The 18,369-nt window shown below is 37.4% G+C and overlaps 2 protein-coding genes across 4 annotated transcripts in view; one reads left to right on the top strand and one right to left on the bottom strand.

Annotated features, from left to right (window-relative positions):
• KCNIP4 (potassium voltage-gated channel interacting protein 4) overlaps positions 1-18,369 on the bottom strand; it is a gene marked incomplete at both ends in the record, with an annotated part of 1,073,131 nt that overhangs the window by 635,239 nt on the left and 419,523 nt on the right. The gene's annotated exons all lie outside the window — the stretch shown is intronic.
• Positions 15,072-15,443, top strand: LOC308425939 (thymosin beta-10-like). The gene has a single exon (XM_080923582.1). It carries the CDS (start codon positions 15,113-15,115, stop codon positions 15,245-15,247), a length of 135 nt encoding a protein of 44 aa, XP_080779708.1. The 5' UTR covers positions 15,072-15,112; the 3' UTR covers positions 15,248-15,443.

The following is an 18,369-nucleotide window of genomic DNA, read 5'->3' as shown; positions in this document are numbered from 1 at the left end:
AAGGAAAGAAAAAATGAAAGTTAAAGACTCCTTATTTGTCATCTGAAGTCTTAGGATCTTGCCTATTATATTAATGGAGTTTGATTAAAGTCTGGTGGTTTGCATGCATTTATAAAGAGGTACCGCATCTCAGAAGTAAGCATTTATTTTTAAAGAAATTCATTCTTGTGGCTTGTTTTGTTTTCCTTTGTTTGCAGAATTTGGTCGGTGTCTCATCTAGCTTACACTGGTCACAAGCTGATTCCTGCTTCTGAAGCTTTCTCCTTCAAAGTAGTGAAAGTACCATATCTGGCCAAGTAATATCTCCATAACTTCTCTCTCTGTGTCTCTCTCTCTGTCTCTCTCTGTCTTCCTCTGTCTCTCTCTCTCTGTCTCTCTTTCTGTCTCTCTCTCTCTGTTTCTCTCTGTCTCTCTGTCTCTCTCTCTCCCTCTCTCTCTCTCTCTCTCTCTCTCTCTCTCTCTCTCTCTCTCTCTCTCTCTCTCTCTGTCTCTCTCTCTCTCTCTGAGCCACATAGAGCTCTAATTAGGAAGCAAAATCCTTAAATCCTTCATCTTCCAGCTTCCAGATCTGTGAAGAGATGAATTCATTTCATTTGATCCACTCCAACTGTGGGTCTTCATTATGACACCTTAGCTCACTAGCAATTCTAGTTATAAACACTTAGAAAGGAGTTTTCCTACATCAGAGTGCTACCTCTACTCCTGGTGTTGATGATATTCATGAGTTTTCATTAGAGTCCAGCATCCTTTTCTTTTTAAACTAAAATAACTGTGGAGTGCATTTGTCTCCTTGGGACAAGGCCTTCATTTGTAGGGTGTTGTCTCCAACCTGCTTGAGAGCTCAGTTTTGTTAGTTGTTTGTTCTTGTTGTCTTTCCCCCCTGGCTGTATTCCTTGGGAAATCTATACAGAAATCTGAAGAAGTTCCTGGATACCAATGACAATGACAACAGTTCCTGACCTCACATGCCCCAGCATGGTACTTGTTACTACCACTTTTCAGCTTCAAAAATGTTTATTAAATAAAAATTTAAAGGTCAGAGTTAAGGCTCTGATCCCGGGTTGGGTCATTATGAATTAGAGTTCTGTAATTTATTTCTTCTATGTTCCATAAGCTAATTACTCTTCAGGTTGTCTATTCTGGTTTTCTTTCTTATCACAAATAACTTGTTTTACTAAAGCTTATGTGGCTCCTTGGGACAGCCTTGCATTGTCAAACCATCTCTCAAAGACTGTGTCTGATGCTTTCAGCTCAGTGTTGGAGGTAAACTTAATGAGCTCATTTTATATTCTCTTGTAAGTTTTGAAAAGAGTATTAAATCCAGGGACCAAGACAGAATTTCACTGGCCATCATAGACTTTGTTGTATTGTGAAGTATAAAAACCAACCACAGTAGAGTGTTTACTAACCTATGGTCTATAGGGCCACCATTGCTTAGTATGGTGCTAAATATAACGTAGCATCAGAAACACCAGTCTTGCTTCACGCAAAAGAAGTACCTATATGTCTTTCCTTTATATTCCATTAACAATGAAGAAAACCTGGGGCTATGCTGTTTGTAAAATAATCATATTGCTCTCACTCATTTCTGTTAAAAATAGTAGGAATTCTTCTTACTATTAACGTCTCATGAGGACACCATGCAACGAATTTGTGTAATCCTCTCCCACTGTGAACAAGTCCCACTGGGGGATCATTCACAGAGTTAAGATCAATCTGATTCATCCGCAGCTTTCAAAGTAAGAACATTTAAGCCCAGGGAATGTGAGACTGGTCGCATTTTCCTGTATGATTCACCGCAGACTTCACTCATCTCTGGGCTCCTGGTTTCTCTACTTTACAATATTGCAATAAAACAAACCCATTGGCCAAATGGATCTTGTCTTCTAATGTGTCTTCAATGGCCAGCCTGATAGTGGCAGCCTGTCACCCTACCCACTGCTGTTTGACAGATGCCCTGCCTCCTTTCCTGTCTCCTTCCCTGCTTTCCTGTCTATCACCCCTCCCTCATTCTTCCTCCCACCCTTTCTCTTATTCAGAATATGTCATCTGTCTCTGTGAATATTCAGTGAACACTTCCTTCTAAGGTATTGGTTTCCAACGATCACATCTGACATTTGCGTCCAGTATATTATGGATCATAAATGGGATGCATGTAGCAAACCTCCTATTTCCATGGCTTGGGGAATATCACCAAAATGAGGGCAGAAAGATTTTAAGTTCCTCATCAAAACAGTGTCTAATGGACATGACAGGATCCCTACACTCATGGACTCCCATAGTGGTTGCCTGCATAGGGTCTGCACAAAAACAAGCCAATCTGCAGTTCAGCATGGAATAGGAAGGAGGTCATGGACACGACCTTTATCTACAGGAGTATTGACTGTTGATTGTGGTTGTTGCTAGGGGAAGAAGAGTCAGTCAGGCATGGCATCTGGAGGATTGAACACGCTCTACATAGCCCACACCCCTGAATTTGATTATGAACATAATAAATTGAAATCTCTGTTATGAAGAAAAAAGGTCATGAATTTGAAAGAATATGGCAAGAGTGTAGGGAGTGTGAGCAGCTTTAGGGAGAGGTCTTAGTGTGAATATGATCAAAATACATAGTATCCATGTATGAATCTCTCCAAGAATTAATTTAAAAGACTTAAATGAATTTTATTCCTGCTATTACATCACATATACATACATACATACATAGGATGTATATATTCATACATAAGATAATAATTCCAGCTTCCGTAATACATAAGAGCAAAGATTTGAGTGATGCCTACTGTAACTTAATAACTACAACCTATGTATTAGGAGAAAGGATCTATACAATGGAAATTAATTAAGCAAACCTAAACACACAAGCGTTAAAAATATACAAATTAAAAGATAAGTTTCTTAGCGGTTGAAGGAGTGTATAGGAGAGTGTCAGGTAGGATCATATATAGTTATCTTTTAGCCCTGATGCAATTGCCCTGCTGGTTCTACCATCTATAAGTACCTTCTCTAGGTATCATCTTTAGGTCTATTCCTGAAGACCCAGACCCAGACAACTATCTGTGCTTTTCTATCAATCCCAATTATGGTGGGGATATTTAAGAGGAATAGGGATAGAAATTAAAATAATTAACAATATGGCTTTCAGTACAAGTTTGAGGTCTTGCTGGTCCGATTAGAGGACATATGGATTTACTTTGAATCTCCTACTGATGCCTTTGGTTTGTATGATCATACTGATGGTGTCATACAGAGAAAAGGAGATTTAGATGTCAAAGACTCATAAAAGGTTCAAACCGAACTGATTCTCCTCATCAATTTTATTTTCTACTATTAAATGTATACAAGCAAGGTCCATTTGTACATATATTTGCACGTACACATGCCAGGTATTTACAATGTTCTTGTCACTCTTAAGGAGTGCAAGATGATTTTCAAGGAATTTCACTTTAGAGACAGGATAGAAATTTGAGGACTATTTATATCTCCTTAGTTTAATATGAGCAGTGACTGGGCCAGTTCATCATCTGCATGATATGACTCAATTGGAAATCATATCCTCCTCAAAAATTGGTATTTTGACATCATCCAGTTTTATCACCAAGATGTCTCAATATAGTCACAGATAAGCCAAAAAGGAAGTGCCTACTGATGACAAAAATGTGATAAGAGATACTGAATAATTGTACTAAATCAGAAACATGTTCCTCTGTATAAGGCAAGTGTTTGTCCCATGCTTCTTGTTCTCCAAAAGCACAGGCCATGAGTTCCACAGTTTCACCCCCATGGCTGTGTGTGGCTGGTGGTACTGATGAGTGTCACAACAGCCTCTGCTGTGAGCTGCTGTCATTTATTCTACATTTCTGACAGTTCATCATATTGGCCATGTTGGGGACGGTGGTGGTGGTTATCTCCAAATACTTCTCATCCTCCTTCTTCTGCTTCCCCTTTATCCGTGGGGAACATGTTTGCATATCAGTAGGGGTATGCTCACATGTGTATACATTAGCGGTTGCAAATCTGGGTATCCATGTGTGAAAGCCATAGTTTTCAATGCCATGTATCCTCCTTGTTAGTCTTTTACTCTATTCTTTTGAGACAACACCACCCAAAGACATGGTGCTTACCATTTGGAATAGACTGTGTGACTAGAAAATCTCAAGAAGCCTCCTGCCCCATCCCTTCCACCAGCACCACCGTGACAGATTCCTACCAATACAGCTGCCTGTTAAATGCATGTTGGTGTTCCAAGCTTAGGCCCTCAGGCTTTACAAAGGTGAACTCAATGAGCCATCTCCCGAGCTCTTAGTCAAGTCTTTACAGTTTGCATACACAGCACACTGCAGTCCATAAAGGAAAGGATGCATCTTTCCTTCTAAAGCATGGGAAATTAGCATTCAAGGCACTTAAACTTCATTCTTAGGTCAACCTGGCATCGGAAAGAATGCCAAAGTTACATTTCCTTCCCCCAACACCCACTGCTCCTCCCTCGGAGCATTTTTAACCAGAACTTAAACACATCCCCATGTACCTTATGACTTTTCTTGCCCCATTCTGAATTTGCATAGTTTCTCTCTGGCATTGGCGTAAAAATAGTATTTAATCTGTATTTACTGAAATACCAATGTCTGAAGAGACTGTATACTGGATAAACATCCGTGTTGATTTTCTTTGCTCCCATTCTGTAGTAATAAAAGACATTTATTGGAAGGCATTAAGGAAGAGCATGCCTTTATTGGTTGTGTCATGGGACATTCATTAGCAGGGAGGCAGCACTCAGTTACTGCCCCTCATCAGCCCATGCCATTAAACACTGTAGATAAATTCTGCAACATTAACTTTTGTGGCATAGAAAATAAGTGTTAGCAAGTAAGACAATTGTTCACTGTAAATTTTTTTAAATATCTTATGCTGTTGTGGAATGTCCTGCAGCTGTTTGTATTTTGATGTTATTTCTACTTCCCCAAGAAGGTTCTTATGAAATCACCTGAGTACTAGTATGTACTCCATTTATAACCATTCAATTACTTCTACCTGACTAGTCTCCGAATTCCTTAAGCATAGTGTAGGGGATTTTTTAGAGCTAGGCCTCCAGCTGTATCTGTATAACTCCCTGAGCTTCCTTGTCACCTACATAATACTGTGTTTGTTCTCTAGTTTCAGTTAGCACTTTGGTGCTCAAAATTGTAAGGCAATGCTTCCAGTCCAATTTTAGTTCTTCTAAGTCACCTCTGCATAGATACACTCTGTCACCTCCATCTACAATGGTGTACTTGGTCACCTCAGTACAAATTCTCTTCCACACTCTTGGAAAACTTCAAGTTCTCATTCATCATACAAGTTTCAGATTAAATCCATTCTTAGTAAAGCTTTCTGTAGTCCCAGTAGGATCACAGGCGCCTTGCTAACATCGTCAATGCCTTAAATATTTACCTTATTCCCATAGTGCTTAGAGTAACATCTGGATTATTAGTTACAATTCTTATGAACTTCCTGATTTTGGGGGGATTTTATTATCCCTAGAATCTACTGTTCTGACCATGCAGATGGTGCTCATCGAACAGTCATTTAGCTAAAACTGATGAAGGAAATAAATAAGAAATTATGTCACAGTCCTGTCTACAGTTACAATAACATTTCTGTGAAAAATTGCCCAAGTAATGCATTCACTGCTTTCTTTTAGAGATGAACAAGACCTGGAATTGTGCTTTTCACCCTTTTATTATTATTTTTTTTGAAAATGGGAGAGAAGTTCATGAGGAAAATGTCCAGAAAATCAGTTTTGGTTTTGGTCACGGCTTTGTAAGTTGACTATCACAGGATAGCTTCCTGGAGACAGAACAGAAAAAATATTTACTTTTTTCTCCCTCTCTGATGCTCTTTGATCATCCCAAACACTCTTCTTACATTGAATTATTCAGTTTCTCTTGCAACAGTGGGCAAAAGCCATAGACAGTGCACTCTAAGAATACCCTGGGCTTAGATTCGGATAGAGATTTATTAATTGCACACTGCAAAGCAAATTCTGAGATAAAAGCTGAATTTATAAGTAGGAGAGATACTCTGAACTTTGAGATAAGGTATAAGTGGGGTGTTGTAGGTGCTTTCATAGTTTTATATCCCTGTCTCTCATGATCAAAGGATACAGAAAGTTTCATTTTGTTTATGTTAATGATACTGGCAGCTTATGTAATTCTATCATTACCTAATTCATTGGTTGAACACAAAGAAATGTGAAGAACAATAAGAGCATTTTTTTCTAAGTGTCTGCTTTGCTTTGAAATATACTAGTTAACTGTGTCAGCTGACACCAAGGTCTAATTAATCTTGTCAAATTTTATTTTCCCTTCTTGGCGGTGTTTATGATGGAGGACATATTTCTTTATCTAGATTTGCTATTAATTTTAGCACAGTTTAATAGTTTTATTAAAAACACCCTGAAAGGAAAGCACAGAGAGTATTTAGAGGTGGTTAGTATTGATGTGGATCTACTTGAAGTTTAATGCTCTTTGTTCACAGGCATTAACTTTTCTCGGGATGATTTCTTACGTGTGAATAGTCTCAGGCTGCATGACATTCATGCCTCTGTACTTCTCTTCATTTTGACATTCCTCAGACTGTCCTTATTCCTGACATATACGCTCTCCAATTGACAAATAATGTTCTGTAATATGTACAATGTCCCTTAGTTGGAACTGGTCTTGCATTCCTTTACAGTGACTAGATAAGACCCATGTTTTAAGGAGATTGTAGGGGTAAAAATAATTTTAATGTACCAAGTGCACACTGTATCTGCTAAATCAGGTGAGGTAGTGTTTGAAAAGATTTGCTTAAATTTTAAGTTATTTCATATTTCTTCCCTTTTTTCTTTCTCTTTATTTGAAAAAGACTTACTATGGCAAACAACCCAAGGAATACCAATATGTGCTCTATATCTGGGAGAACAAAAAAAAAAAAAAAACATAAAAACAAAAGAAAAAACTATAGAAATTTTGCACCTAAATTATATTTTGTATAATGATTAATTTCAGTTTCCACTCATAAATATATATTTCTCAATATATTCTCATATATTCCAACACCTTTATTTCATTGCTCAATGTTTTCTAGCTTTGGTCACTGAGAACACATTTGATTCTTCTGTCCCTTTTGCATGCCTATGTGTTCTTGCACCTATTATATATATATATATAATTACTCCTTTGTTTCCTGGTTCTACAAAATGGGCCAGACTTATTTTATTTATGTTGAGCCTCATCCTAAAATCAAATGTTGGTCCCTTATAGAAAGGGTAATATCTGAAACCACATTCTGGATCTTACATTTGCTCGCGTCTGCTAGGTACCCTTGTTTCTAGTTCTACTCGGGTGGTAGTGCAAGAGTATTTAGGTTGAGATACAGTCTCAAGGCCAGACCTATACCCACATCTGTTCTTCATTGTTGTTATTTTGAGCCACTAGTTAATGTTTAATTAAACACATTCCACGTTGATATAGATGGCTTTAACCCATTACCTTATCCATCATTCTAACCTCTTCCCTTTGCATACATTTCCACAGCAAGAAATATGGTTTTTCTATACAACATCAATTTATTTGTATCACTAATCTAGCATATCAGTATTATTGTCTCTCATGCACAACAACTTGCTCTTCAAAATATATCTCTTTCCTAATGCAATTCTCTTGTATCCATATGAACTTTTGCAGAGGTACTAGAGAGCCATGCCAATACATTTTAGAAGAGCCAAAACCACATGTTATAATATGATGCAGAAGTGCTAGTTAAGAATGATATCCAGAAAAACTGGAATAGAAAATGTATCGAGCTTCTTAGATTAAGCTAATCATGTGATGTAAATTGGTATAATGAAAAAAAACCAATACATCAGTCATACAGAACAAAAAAAATATAAAATTATACATACATACATATTGGCAGGGAGAAAATGTTTCTCTCTCAGGAAAATAGACTCCAGAATGCAGAAAAAATAAAGCCTTGGTAATGAGTTAAAGAGTTGGTTGACAGAACTTCCAAGACTAAGACCAAAAAAAAGAATGAAATCCGGCATAACACATACTGAAAACAAGGCTCTTACAGTTCCTCACATTTGAACAGCTGTGACAGGAACAGATTTAATTACATATGCAGGTCCTTGTCAGTCCTTTCCAAAAAAAGATATGATCCCTATGAGAAAAAGTGTAAGTCTAAATAAATAAAAACTCAAAAGCAAAGAAATAAAGATTAGTGGCAAATTTTCAGTGAAGAATGGCTGTCAGGACCCCATAATAGGTAACTTCTCCATGTTGCCCTCTGACATAGCATTGCTTTGCTATGGCAGGCTCCTTATCTTATCTTCTAAAATATTCATATCATAGATTCCATCAAATACTGTAATTATTCACTTAATGAATTTGTAAGAATGAGTGATGTCTAGGGGCACAAGGCTCTAACTTAATTATTTTAGTCATCAACACTTAGCCTTGTGCTCAGTGTTATGGAAAAATTCCATACATACATTAAAGAAAGAGTGGAAGAAGGAAAAAATGAATCCTAGGCACTAAGCATATATCAATAAAGCATTTAAATCCCAAATAAACAAAACCCCCTCAGGCAGAATGTGAAGCCTTCTCAGGTGATTAAAAAGCAAGGTCTTTGGTATATTAAATTTTAGCAATGACTCAAAAAGTCATTGCGTTAGTCATAGAAAATTTAGTAATGTATCTACTACAACTAAAAATTACGATGACAATAAATTATATTGAACATTTCATTAATTCTCTCTTTTTTTGGAGTACCATTAATGCCTAACTCACTGGTGTCTTACATTTTAATTTTTTCGGCATTGAAGTTAAAAATTATTTTATTAACTTCTCAGTTAGACTCTAATTTCTTTATGACGTATCAAAAATATATTTAATTGAGGTTGAGAGGTTAGCTTAGGGCTAAATTACTTTTCAAAAGCTCAAGAAGCTGAATGCATAGTCTCAGAACTTGTGTAAAAGTTAAAAATGAGCATAATTATCTCCATATAATCCCAGAATACCCCTACAAAGACATTAGCATCAAAGACAACGGAATTACATCATCCAAGCAAAGTTAACCTGGTGAGATACAGCAGTGGACAACAAGCGAGAGCCTGTCATAAGCAACAGGTGTTGTGTCAGTCTCTTTCCCTGCTACTGGATCCCTTGTCCTCTACTTGGACTGCAGGGATAACCTTCCATTGGAAAGAATGCGCCTATACCTGCTGAGACTAGATGTGCCAGCATAGGGTTGTACACAGGGGGGTCTCCCATTCTCTCAGGAGATGTAAAGTGAATACATATTTTTAATAAAAACAACGAAACACAAAATAGAATTGAGGACTACAAAGCAAGTTGTTCTAATTCAGTTCTATTGCTCTGATAACAGATCTTGAGGGCGGGTGACAAAGCAGCCTGGAATCTATAGTCAAGGCAGAATGCTGTTTTCAGGTTCCCGTTCTGGCTCATGTGCAGCTAGCTTCGCTGTAGAGCTAGACATACTTGCCTAGGAATGAATGATGCTGTATACTCTTCACTGCCCTCCCACATCCATCCATCCATCCATCCATCCATCCATCCATCCAATTTCTGACAATCATGGCCACAGAGAGATCCCATCAGTACTTCAACTAATGATCACTTTGCCCAGGTGATTTCAGGTTATGAAACCTGGATAATAAAAGTTGAATAGCACACAGAAACACTTACGAGCCCAAATTCTGGAAACATATTTTAATGCATTATTATTTTCTTCTGTCATTTCCACCTAAGTGATGGAAAAGACTGAAGGACAGGTATTGTGAATTTGTCTTCTAACCAGAAGGTATCACGACTTAGTTTACCAAACAATCAGAACACATGTCATGTTTTAAACATGGAGCTGTCTATTTTCAAGCTGTTGATATAATGAGGTGAGCATTGAATGAAATGAGAATTTTGACACATCCTTCCAGACTAGATGAAGAAAAAAACCATAACATCACAAAGTTCTTTTATTCAGAAAAAGAATGGTTTCAATACAGTCATGTAGGCTGTCAGTTTTGCAAGTTGAATGCAGTGTGTTTTATAACAGTTAATTTATTTTTTACATAACATAATGGAAAATTAATGAAATGGAATTTATAAAAATCTCTTTCTCTCATTTATCTCTTTTTTGCTTCCTTCCCTCTTTCTGCCCCATCTTACTCATTTTAAGACTTCATCTCTTTTATCCTGTTTCTGTATTGAAAGATCGATTAATTTTATGTAGCCAGATTATATACTTAAAGAGTATATAATCTGGCTACATAATTTATAAACTTTTAAAGTATATCAGCTCTTGAAACTTATAAATACATAACACTGAAAAGTATGTCATTTAGCTCTGACTAAAGTTAGTTTGCTTAAGGTGTCTGTTTTAAAGTCCACATTAAGAGGAATCAAATCTACATTTGAAAGTATATAATTTTAAATAATGTTGAAATGCCCCCTTATTCTTTAATTTAAAATTTGTAGGCAACATTCACTTACAAGTAACACAAATCTCTACTACTTACTTCTCAAACCCCATTTCATCCTGTCCAAACTTGTATGGAGGCATTTTTCTCTCAATAAAAAAGATGAAATTATCTCTTAAAGGTTAAAGGGAAGAAACAATACACAGAGAGTCTAACATGGGATTGGAACCATTAGACACAAGAATCGGCCAATACTTCCTTTAGACATCTCAATTAAGGAACAGGATTGCAGAGGGAGGAGGGTTAATTAGACTGTTAAAGACTGTTGAGGAGTGGACCACTGGGAGAGGAAAGGCGTAGTCATGGAGAGGCAATGGTGCACATAGCAGGAAGCCAGAGTGAATGGTTAATGAAGGACTAGCATAAGAAAGCCTTATGGAAGCCTATGACCACACACCAAAACTGAAACCTGTATAACTGAAGACATAAGACCACCTGTGAAATGGAAGTAAAAGAAGGAATACTCAGGGTTAAATTATGGATATATGAAAAAGCTTTATGGGAAGAACCTAGTTAAGAATTATATCTCAAGCTCTGTGACAAATTCAGAGACAGATGCTCACAGCCAACCACTGGACTGAGCACAGGGTCTCCAATGGAGTAGTTAGGAAAAGAATGAAGGAGCTGAAGAGGTTTGCCACCCCATATGAAGAACAGCAATATCAACCAACCAGATCCCCCAGAGCTCCCAATAACTAAGCCTCCAACAACAAAGTACACATAAAACAACCCATGGATCCAGCCACATTGTAGCAGAGGATGGCATTGTCAGGCATCAGTGGGAGGAGAGGCCTTTGGCCCTGTGAAAGCTTGATGCCCCAGAGTAGGGGAATGACAGGGCAAGAAGGTAAGAGTCCGTGGGTAGGTGGGGGACACCCTCATAAAAACAGGGGGAGGAGTTGGGGTTGGGAGTTTTCAGAGGGGAAACGGGGAAGAAGGATAGCATTTGAAATGTAAGTAAAATATCCAATAAAAGTAAAAAAAAATTATGTTTCAAAATATACCATGAAAAAATAAAGAAAAATTTGAGAGTGGATAATCTAAGTACATCTAAGAAGACAAAGGTTATTAAATGAAAACTCCTAACCAAGGAGTGTGATAACTCCTCATGAGTCACTGGTTTAGAAATCTCACAAAACTTCCAGATAACAGCGCCATCCCACAGAACAACTGCATATTGCAGAGACCATACACTTTAAACATGAACAACTAATTCTCAGAATGACCCATAATTCTTCCTGACTGCCAGTCTGTATATCAAAAACTGTTATGCAAGCTACTAGATAAAGAAAGACATTAATGGTCTCATCCAGCAGTGGTTAGTGCATGCTTCAATGCCTACTTGACAGCCAAGATGGGTCAAAAGCTGCAAAAGTGCTATCAAGGAGGAACTAATTAACTTCTGTTTGGGATTTGGGTTCTATTTAGGAAAGGAAACTTCCTGTCTGGCATTATACCTGGGTAAAATATCACAGCTAGAATGGATATAGACCCAAGAATAGAAACTGCTATTGTTATTTTGCCATATGGACAGGGCATAAAACTCTCTTCTAAACATTTATGTTTGTGCCATCAAAATTGAAAAACTTTGTTTTGCAATCAAGGGAGAGATGGATGACTGGTCAAGGTACTAGATATAAAGCCTAAATGTTTGTATTTTAATGAGATATGTATAGAGTGATCAAATTCCCCAAGACTAAGGAAATATGGAAAAGGAGTCAAAGGCAAAGAGGTAGGGAGAAAAACATTATGAGATCTTCTCTTCTGGACATAGCATGACTGTCACACTCAAAAGCTCACAGGAGCTGTGTACAAATTTGTGCAAAATATCTCTGCAAGAGACAAACCCAGCATATATAGCAGATGATATCTGGGCCCTACCATTTGCTGACGGATGATTGCCATTGGATGGTAAGTAATCAGAAGAGAACAACCCATTCTTTCTTGAGGATGCAGCAAGCCCTGGAAATCATCATTATCGGTGCATAGTTGTGGAAATATACTGGATTATGTATATACTGGAGTTCATGGGATATAAAACAAAATCACATAAGTAAATAAAAGAAAGAAAGAATCATCCCCCTTTATCTTCATATCCCAGTCGACACGTCTGTCAGAAGTTCAGTGCTGTCCCAGAGATCATGCCTGTGTCACGAAGCTCAGGTAAGACTCTTCCAGCCATGGCCTATAAAGCCCTGCTAAAATGCTCTCATTACCTGAGTTTCCCCAGAAAATTAGCTCCTCGAAAAGCTATACTTTTGAATGATCAGAACTTGTAAACTCCATGTCAGTCAGCAAGTAATTTACTTCAGCATACCTATTACTTTTCACCCAGCATAAAGTGAACTAGCAGATGGCTCCCTAGTACAGTCTTTCTTCCCTCTGACAAGGTGTCCCTTACCTACTGGCAACTAGCTTTGGCTTTTTCACTATTTACTCACCCAGGCCTTTCAGAAAGCTTCTAAGTATTGGGCCTGTGATATTGGAGTACCATTGAAAGCCATATTAGTTTGGTTGTGATTGTCTTTCAATATATCCTTGTATCCTTAGTGCACTTATGTAACAAATTCAGGAACGTGACCAAATTATTTCTAGTGAACTGGAAATACAACTGGCTTAATTTAATTAAGTAAAATGTCAAATGGATGGGTTGGTGAAAAAATAGATAATAACCAGGGATATGAACAGTCTTAAAGTACTGATACATTTTACCTTTTCTGATTTGAGAGTAGACTATTAAATAGCAGTGCAACTTAGTGATCTATACATTTAAAGAATCGAGTAGATGGATTGTGTATTGGTCACTTCTTAGACTGTTATTCTATTGGTTTGAAGACAGAGCCTCAGTAAATCAAAAGCAATTGAGTTTGACTACCTTGGAGTTAGATTGCAGAAATGGCAGCTGGGCAGATAAGAGCACAGAGAGGAACTGTGAACGGGCTGGTAATATGAGTCACAACTCTCTTGCAAGGCAGTGCCAGGCACAGTAAATAACACAAAAAGAATCATCTCTTGTTCAAAGTCAGATAGTAAAACCAAACTGGCAAACCACAGACAGAAAAGAGACCATGAATTTCCTTTGCTCCTTACACAGCAAAATCACAGCTCCCAGCAGACAATCTTAAAAGGTGACTGAGCAACACACACTTGTATATGAGGATCTTTCCCAAGCGTCTCGTTGAAACATCTTAACCAAAATTGGCATTTGAACTGTTAACAGTTCAAATTTAGTGGAGCTATGTGACATCCTATGGCACAGATTTTAAATATCAAATCACTGAGGAAGAAACAAAAGTAAAGTATATGTTCGTCATACAGAAATAAAAAAATAATACTACTATTTGTAAAATAATTAAATCTAAGTTTATATAAGACAGGTTGGCATTTGTGTATAATGTAAGAAGTACCATATGTTAAGGTCATAGAGGATTCTCCACACATGTACATAGTGATGGAAGTATTTCATGTTCAGGAAGTTTGTTAAAACTGTCACGTATGTAGTCATTTTGAAATAAAACACTATGATGTATGCATAGATCCTTTGATTTCAGAGTCAATAAATACAATCATTACTTCAAAAGGCTGCTTTATCTTTCAAGTAATGCATTAGGGTGGTTTTTGACAATTTTTACTGTCAGGTGTATCTGTGCTCACACACATACACACAAGGCAATGAGTGTTCCCAAAGTAGGTTAGGTCATCAAAATATTGGAAAATAAAATTCCTAGGAATTCAAAACCTGATCAAACAGAATTTGTACTTTACAGGTTTACATAAAGGGTGACTAAATATTGATAATAAAATAACAGCATTACAAGCAAATTAAAATAACGGCAACTATAAAAAGTAAAAGTTGCTTTAGAAATGGTCTCTATAGTTTTAAGGTTTCCAAAATACTTTGTAAGACTGCAGCTCCAAAGAAGGCAGCATGTAGTTCTTTGATTTATAAATTTCATCACCGTATATTGTCCTAGGCATAGGAAAAGATCTATTTTGGGAATCAACTAACCTATATTTTGGTTTGGGAATTTATTATTTAGTAGTGTTATGAATTTCATCACAATGAAGTGCTTAGAGCCTTAGATACTTTCTGCCACATTTTCAATTTACTATCTATAATATTAATTATGATTATTATGTATCAAGTATATTATTATATATAATTATCACCGATTCTGTTCTAGAAGGACTTGGTTCTACAAGGTATAAGGAGTCAGGAACAAACTTCACTGTGCAGGCTTTGATTCTTTAAAGACTATATATGATTAACATTAGCATTAGTTCTGTCATGGCTAATTTTAAAGTCTCATTTTAAGATATGAAAACTAAATATAGAAAATAAAATATTTATGCCCCTGTAAAAATGTCAACATCAGTGGTAAAATTACTATAATATTTTCTATGTAAAATTGCTTGACTTTCCCCTGAGCTAATTACTGAAGCATACAACATAACTTCTGGTGTTGTCAAGCTGAAACTTGTTCAGTTCTTGGAAGTCAGTTTAAAACTGTTGACTAGGTCTCTTGCTGCAGCAACGCGAGTGGGAGTACCTGGAGCGCGAGCTCGGAACAAGAATCCACGAGTTTTAAGAAAATGGCAGACAAACCGGACATGGGGGAAATCGCCAGCTTAGATAAGGCCAAGCTGAAGAAAACTGAGACGCAGAAGAAGAACACCCTGCCGACCAAAGAGACCATTGAACAGGAAAAGAGGAGTGAAATCTCCTAAAAGCCTAGGAAGATTTCCCCACCCCACCCCGCCCCGTCATCTCCAAGACCCCCTCGTGATGTGGAGGAAGAGCCACCTGCAAGATGGACGCGAGCCACAAGCTGCACTGTGAACCCGGGCACTCTGCGCCGATGCCACCGGCCCGTGGGTCTCTGAAGGGGACCCCCCCACTAATCGGACTGCCAAATTTCACCGGTTTGCCCTGGGATATTATAGAAAATTATTTGTATGGTTGATAAAAATAAAACACACCTCGTGGCAAAAAAAAAAAAAAAAAAAAAAAAAAACTGTTGACTAGGGACTCGGGAAATGGCTCAGCACTAAATTCCTAGAACCCCAGTTGGGCCACTGACAACTACCTAGAACTCCAGCTCCATGGAACCTGGCACCATCTTCTGCCTTTGATGGCTCCCTACATACATGGTTGCATGTGCACAAATGCATAAATAAAATTAAAGCATTCTTTTAAAATAAATGATTTGGCTGTGCAAGAATTGAATATCTGAATATGATTTGAAAGCAAAAACACATGTCAAAAAATGCTCACAAGTCTCCCTTCTTTGTGTGACATCACACATAGCTTTACCTCTACAGGTGTGTCTACCAAGCACAGAAGGGTACAAGGAAAGCGTTGAAGACAAAAACCACAGGAATATTCATATTGCCATTAGTTACTTGTCTTATTGCTGGGACAATTTACCAAGAGAAACCAACTTAAAAGAGAAAGGGCTTATTATGGCTTACAGTTCTAGGGTATGCTCCATCACGAAACAGATAATTATTACACAGGGTAGTTCTGCATCCACTATCAGGAGGCAGAGACTGTGGGCATTCTACTAGCTCATCTTCTCCTTTGCATTTAGTCCAAGAACCTAGCCAGTACAGCAGCCCACATTTAAAATGGGTATGTACATCAAAATTAAACCCTGATCTACATAATCACTCACAGGTGAGTCTTGAAAGTCATTTCTACCAGAGTTCTAATTTCACCAAGTTGGTAGTCAATTTTAACCACCACCAGTGCTCCTAAACTCTTACACTGAAGTCACTGATGTTTCAATTTTTTTTATTCATTATGTTCTTGCTATACCTCCATATGATTGGTTTTTTCTTCTCAAGGTGTTAAATAGTATATCGTTAACTATGATATTACTATGTTGCTGATGATATATAAGTATAAATGTGTTTACTTTAACCACAGCTGGATCAGTATGCTTTTTTGTTCTGTTCTGTTCTCTCTCTCTCTCTCTCTCTCTCTCTCTCTCTCTCTCTCTCTCTCAATCTATCTATCTATCTATCTATCTATCTATCTATCTATCTATCTATCTATCTCATAACTTACCTTGAGTGATCAGTTTGAATAATTAATGACAGTATTTTATGAATGTAGCCAGTGAGTGACAATTTGCTCTAGAGCTCAGGAGTCAGGTAAATACTATCTTTTCATCAATGTCTAAGGTATTTTCAAATTTGCTATAAATTTGGCATTTTCTTCTCTTTTCTCTTTTCTTCTATTCCTTTCTTCGTCTTTTCCAAATGTTAAAAGATTAAAAAGAGAAGTCTCCAAGCTCTCTGTGGAATGGCTAGTCCTGCTGCCCTCTGCTGCTTTGCTTTTCATCATTCCCCTCTTGTGAACACATGTCTGTGAGGGACACTTTGTTCAACAACACATCTGGTCTGTGAATACCGTGAATACAAATATTTGGTGATGTGAATGATCATTGCTTTTCCAGCATTGATAGCTTTGAAGTATATTTTCTCTGTGTGTGTTTGTGTGTGTGTGTGTGTGAGAGAGAGAGAGAGAGAGAGAGACAGAGACAGAGACAGAGACACCCAGAGACAGAAAGAGACAGAGACCGACAGAGAGATAGACAGAGAGACTATGTAACAGTTACTGATATTTAAATATCATTTTGAACCATAATCTGATTCTGAACTTATCAAAAATATTATAAAGTATTTGTTAAAACTGTAGATTTGCATAGAGAATTCTCACAATGGGTAAGTATTTAATTTGGTCTTTAAAACCCATGTAAAACCAGACATGATACCACTCGAAGCACTGCATTCCAGTGTTCCTAGGGCAATAGAAGAGAGGAGGCCAAGAGAACCCTGAGAAACTCACAGGCCATCTAGCCTGGCCCATACTGCTACAAACGATAACAAATTCCTGTCTCCAACAAAGTAGGCTCATACACATTGATACATGGGAAGGGTGGTAAGAATCCGAGTACAGTCTGAGTTATAAAGGACTTCAGGATGGCTTCATTGAACTCCCATCTTCCTTCTCTTCTCCTAATGTTAACTCCAGGAATGTTGAACTAGTTTCTTCATGCACCATGTTTCTTCACTAGAACACATTGTCCATCATGTTTTCTATGTATCTTGTGGATTATTGCTTTTCTCTGTGATAAATTCCATTTTTCTCTCTAAACTTCTTCTTAAATCTCATCCACTCATGTGTGGATAAGTGGCTTTCTTCACTACACTTCCTCTATATCATTGATTTATTTGACTGTGGATAAAATCCTCCCAACTATGAATACCAAAAGAAAAAAAATACATGGGTGTAACCCACATTAGCACCTCCATGGAACTCCTCAATTGTAAGGGATGCTATGAAAGGTGAAATGGGAAAAACAGGTGAAGGATTTAACTAAGAAGGAGAGAGGAATGGAGGAAGAATGAAATAAAGGCACTATGGATATATATATATATATATATATAATATAGATATAGATATAGATATAGATAGAGATAGAGATAGAGATAGAGATAGAGATAGAGATAGAAATAGAGATAGATATAGATGGATAAGGAGGGAGGGAGGGAGGGAGGGAGGGAGGGAGGGAGAGAGAGAGAGAGAGAGAGAGAGAGAGAGAGAGAGAGGGAGAGAGCCACAAGGAATTATACTATTTTATATGTATCTAAATTGTTCTGTAATACTTTAAGTGTGTATGTGTATGTACAAGTGAGTGAGCCCAAATATATTATGGCAGACAATGAGCCCCTCAAGAGCCAAAGACTTTTAGCAAAATTCGTGTACTAGACATGAGCATCTCACTTTTGAGTTAATGATCAGGAGTCTCAGGACAAAGCAGGTCATCACTGCTACCCTTAAT

This window comes from Micromys minutus, assembly GCF_963924665.1.
Source record: "Micromys minutus genome assembly, chromosome: 1".
In the NCBI taxonomy this organism is placed as follows: domain Eukaryota; kingdom Metazoa; phylum Chordata; class Mammalia; order Rodentia; family Muridae; genus Micromys; species Micromys minutus.
This window is presented reverse-complemented; position numbering and strand designations above follow the sequence as displayed.

What these genes read in the sequence shown, in the direction of transcription:
- LOC308425939 (XM_080923582.1), top strand. Translation starts at nt 15,113, where the DNA reads ATGGCAGACAAACCGGACATGGGGGAAATCGCCAGCTTAGATAAGGCC.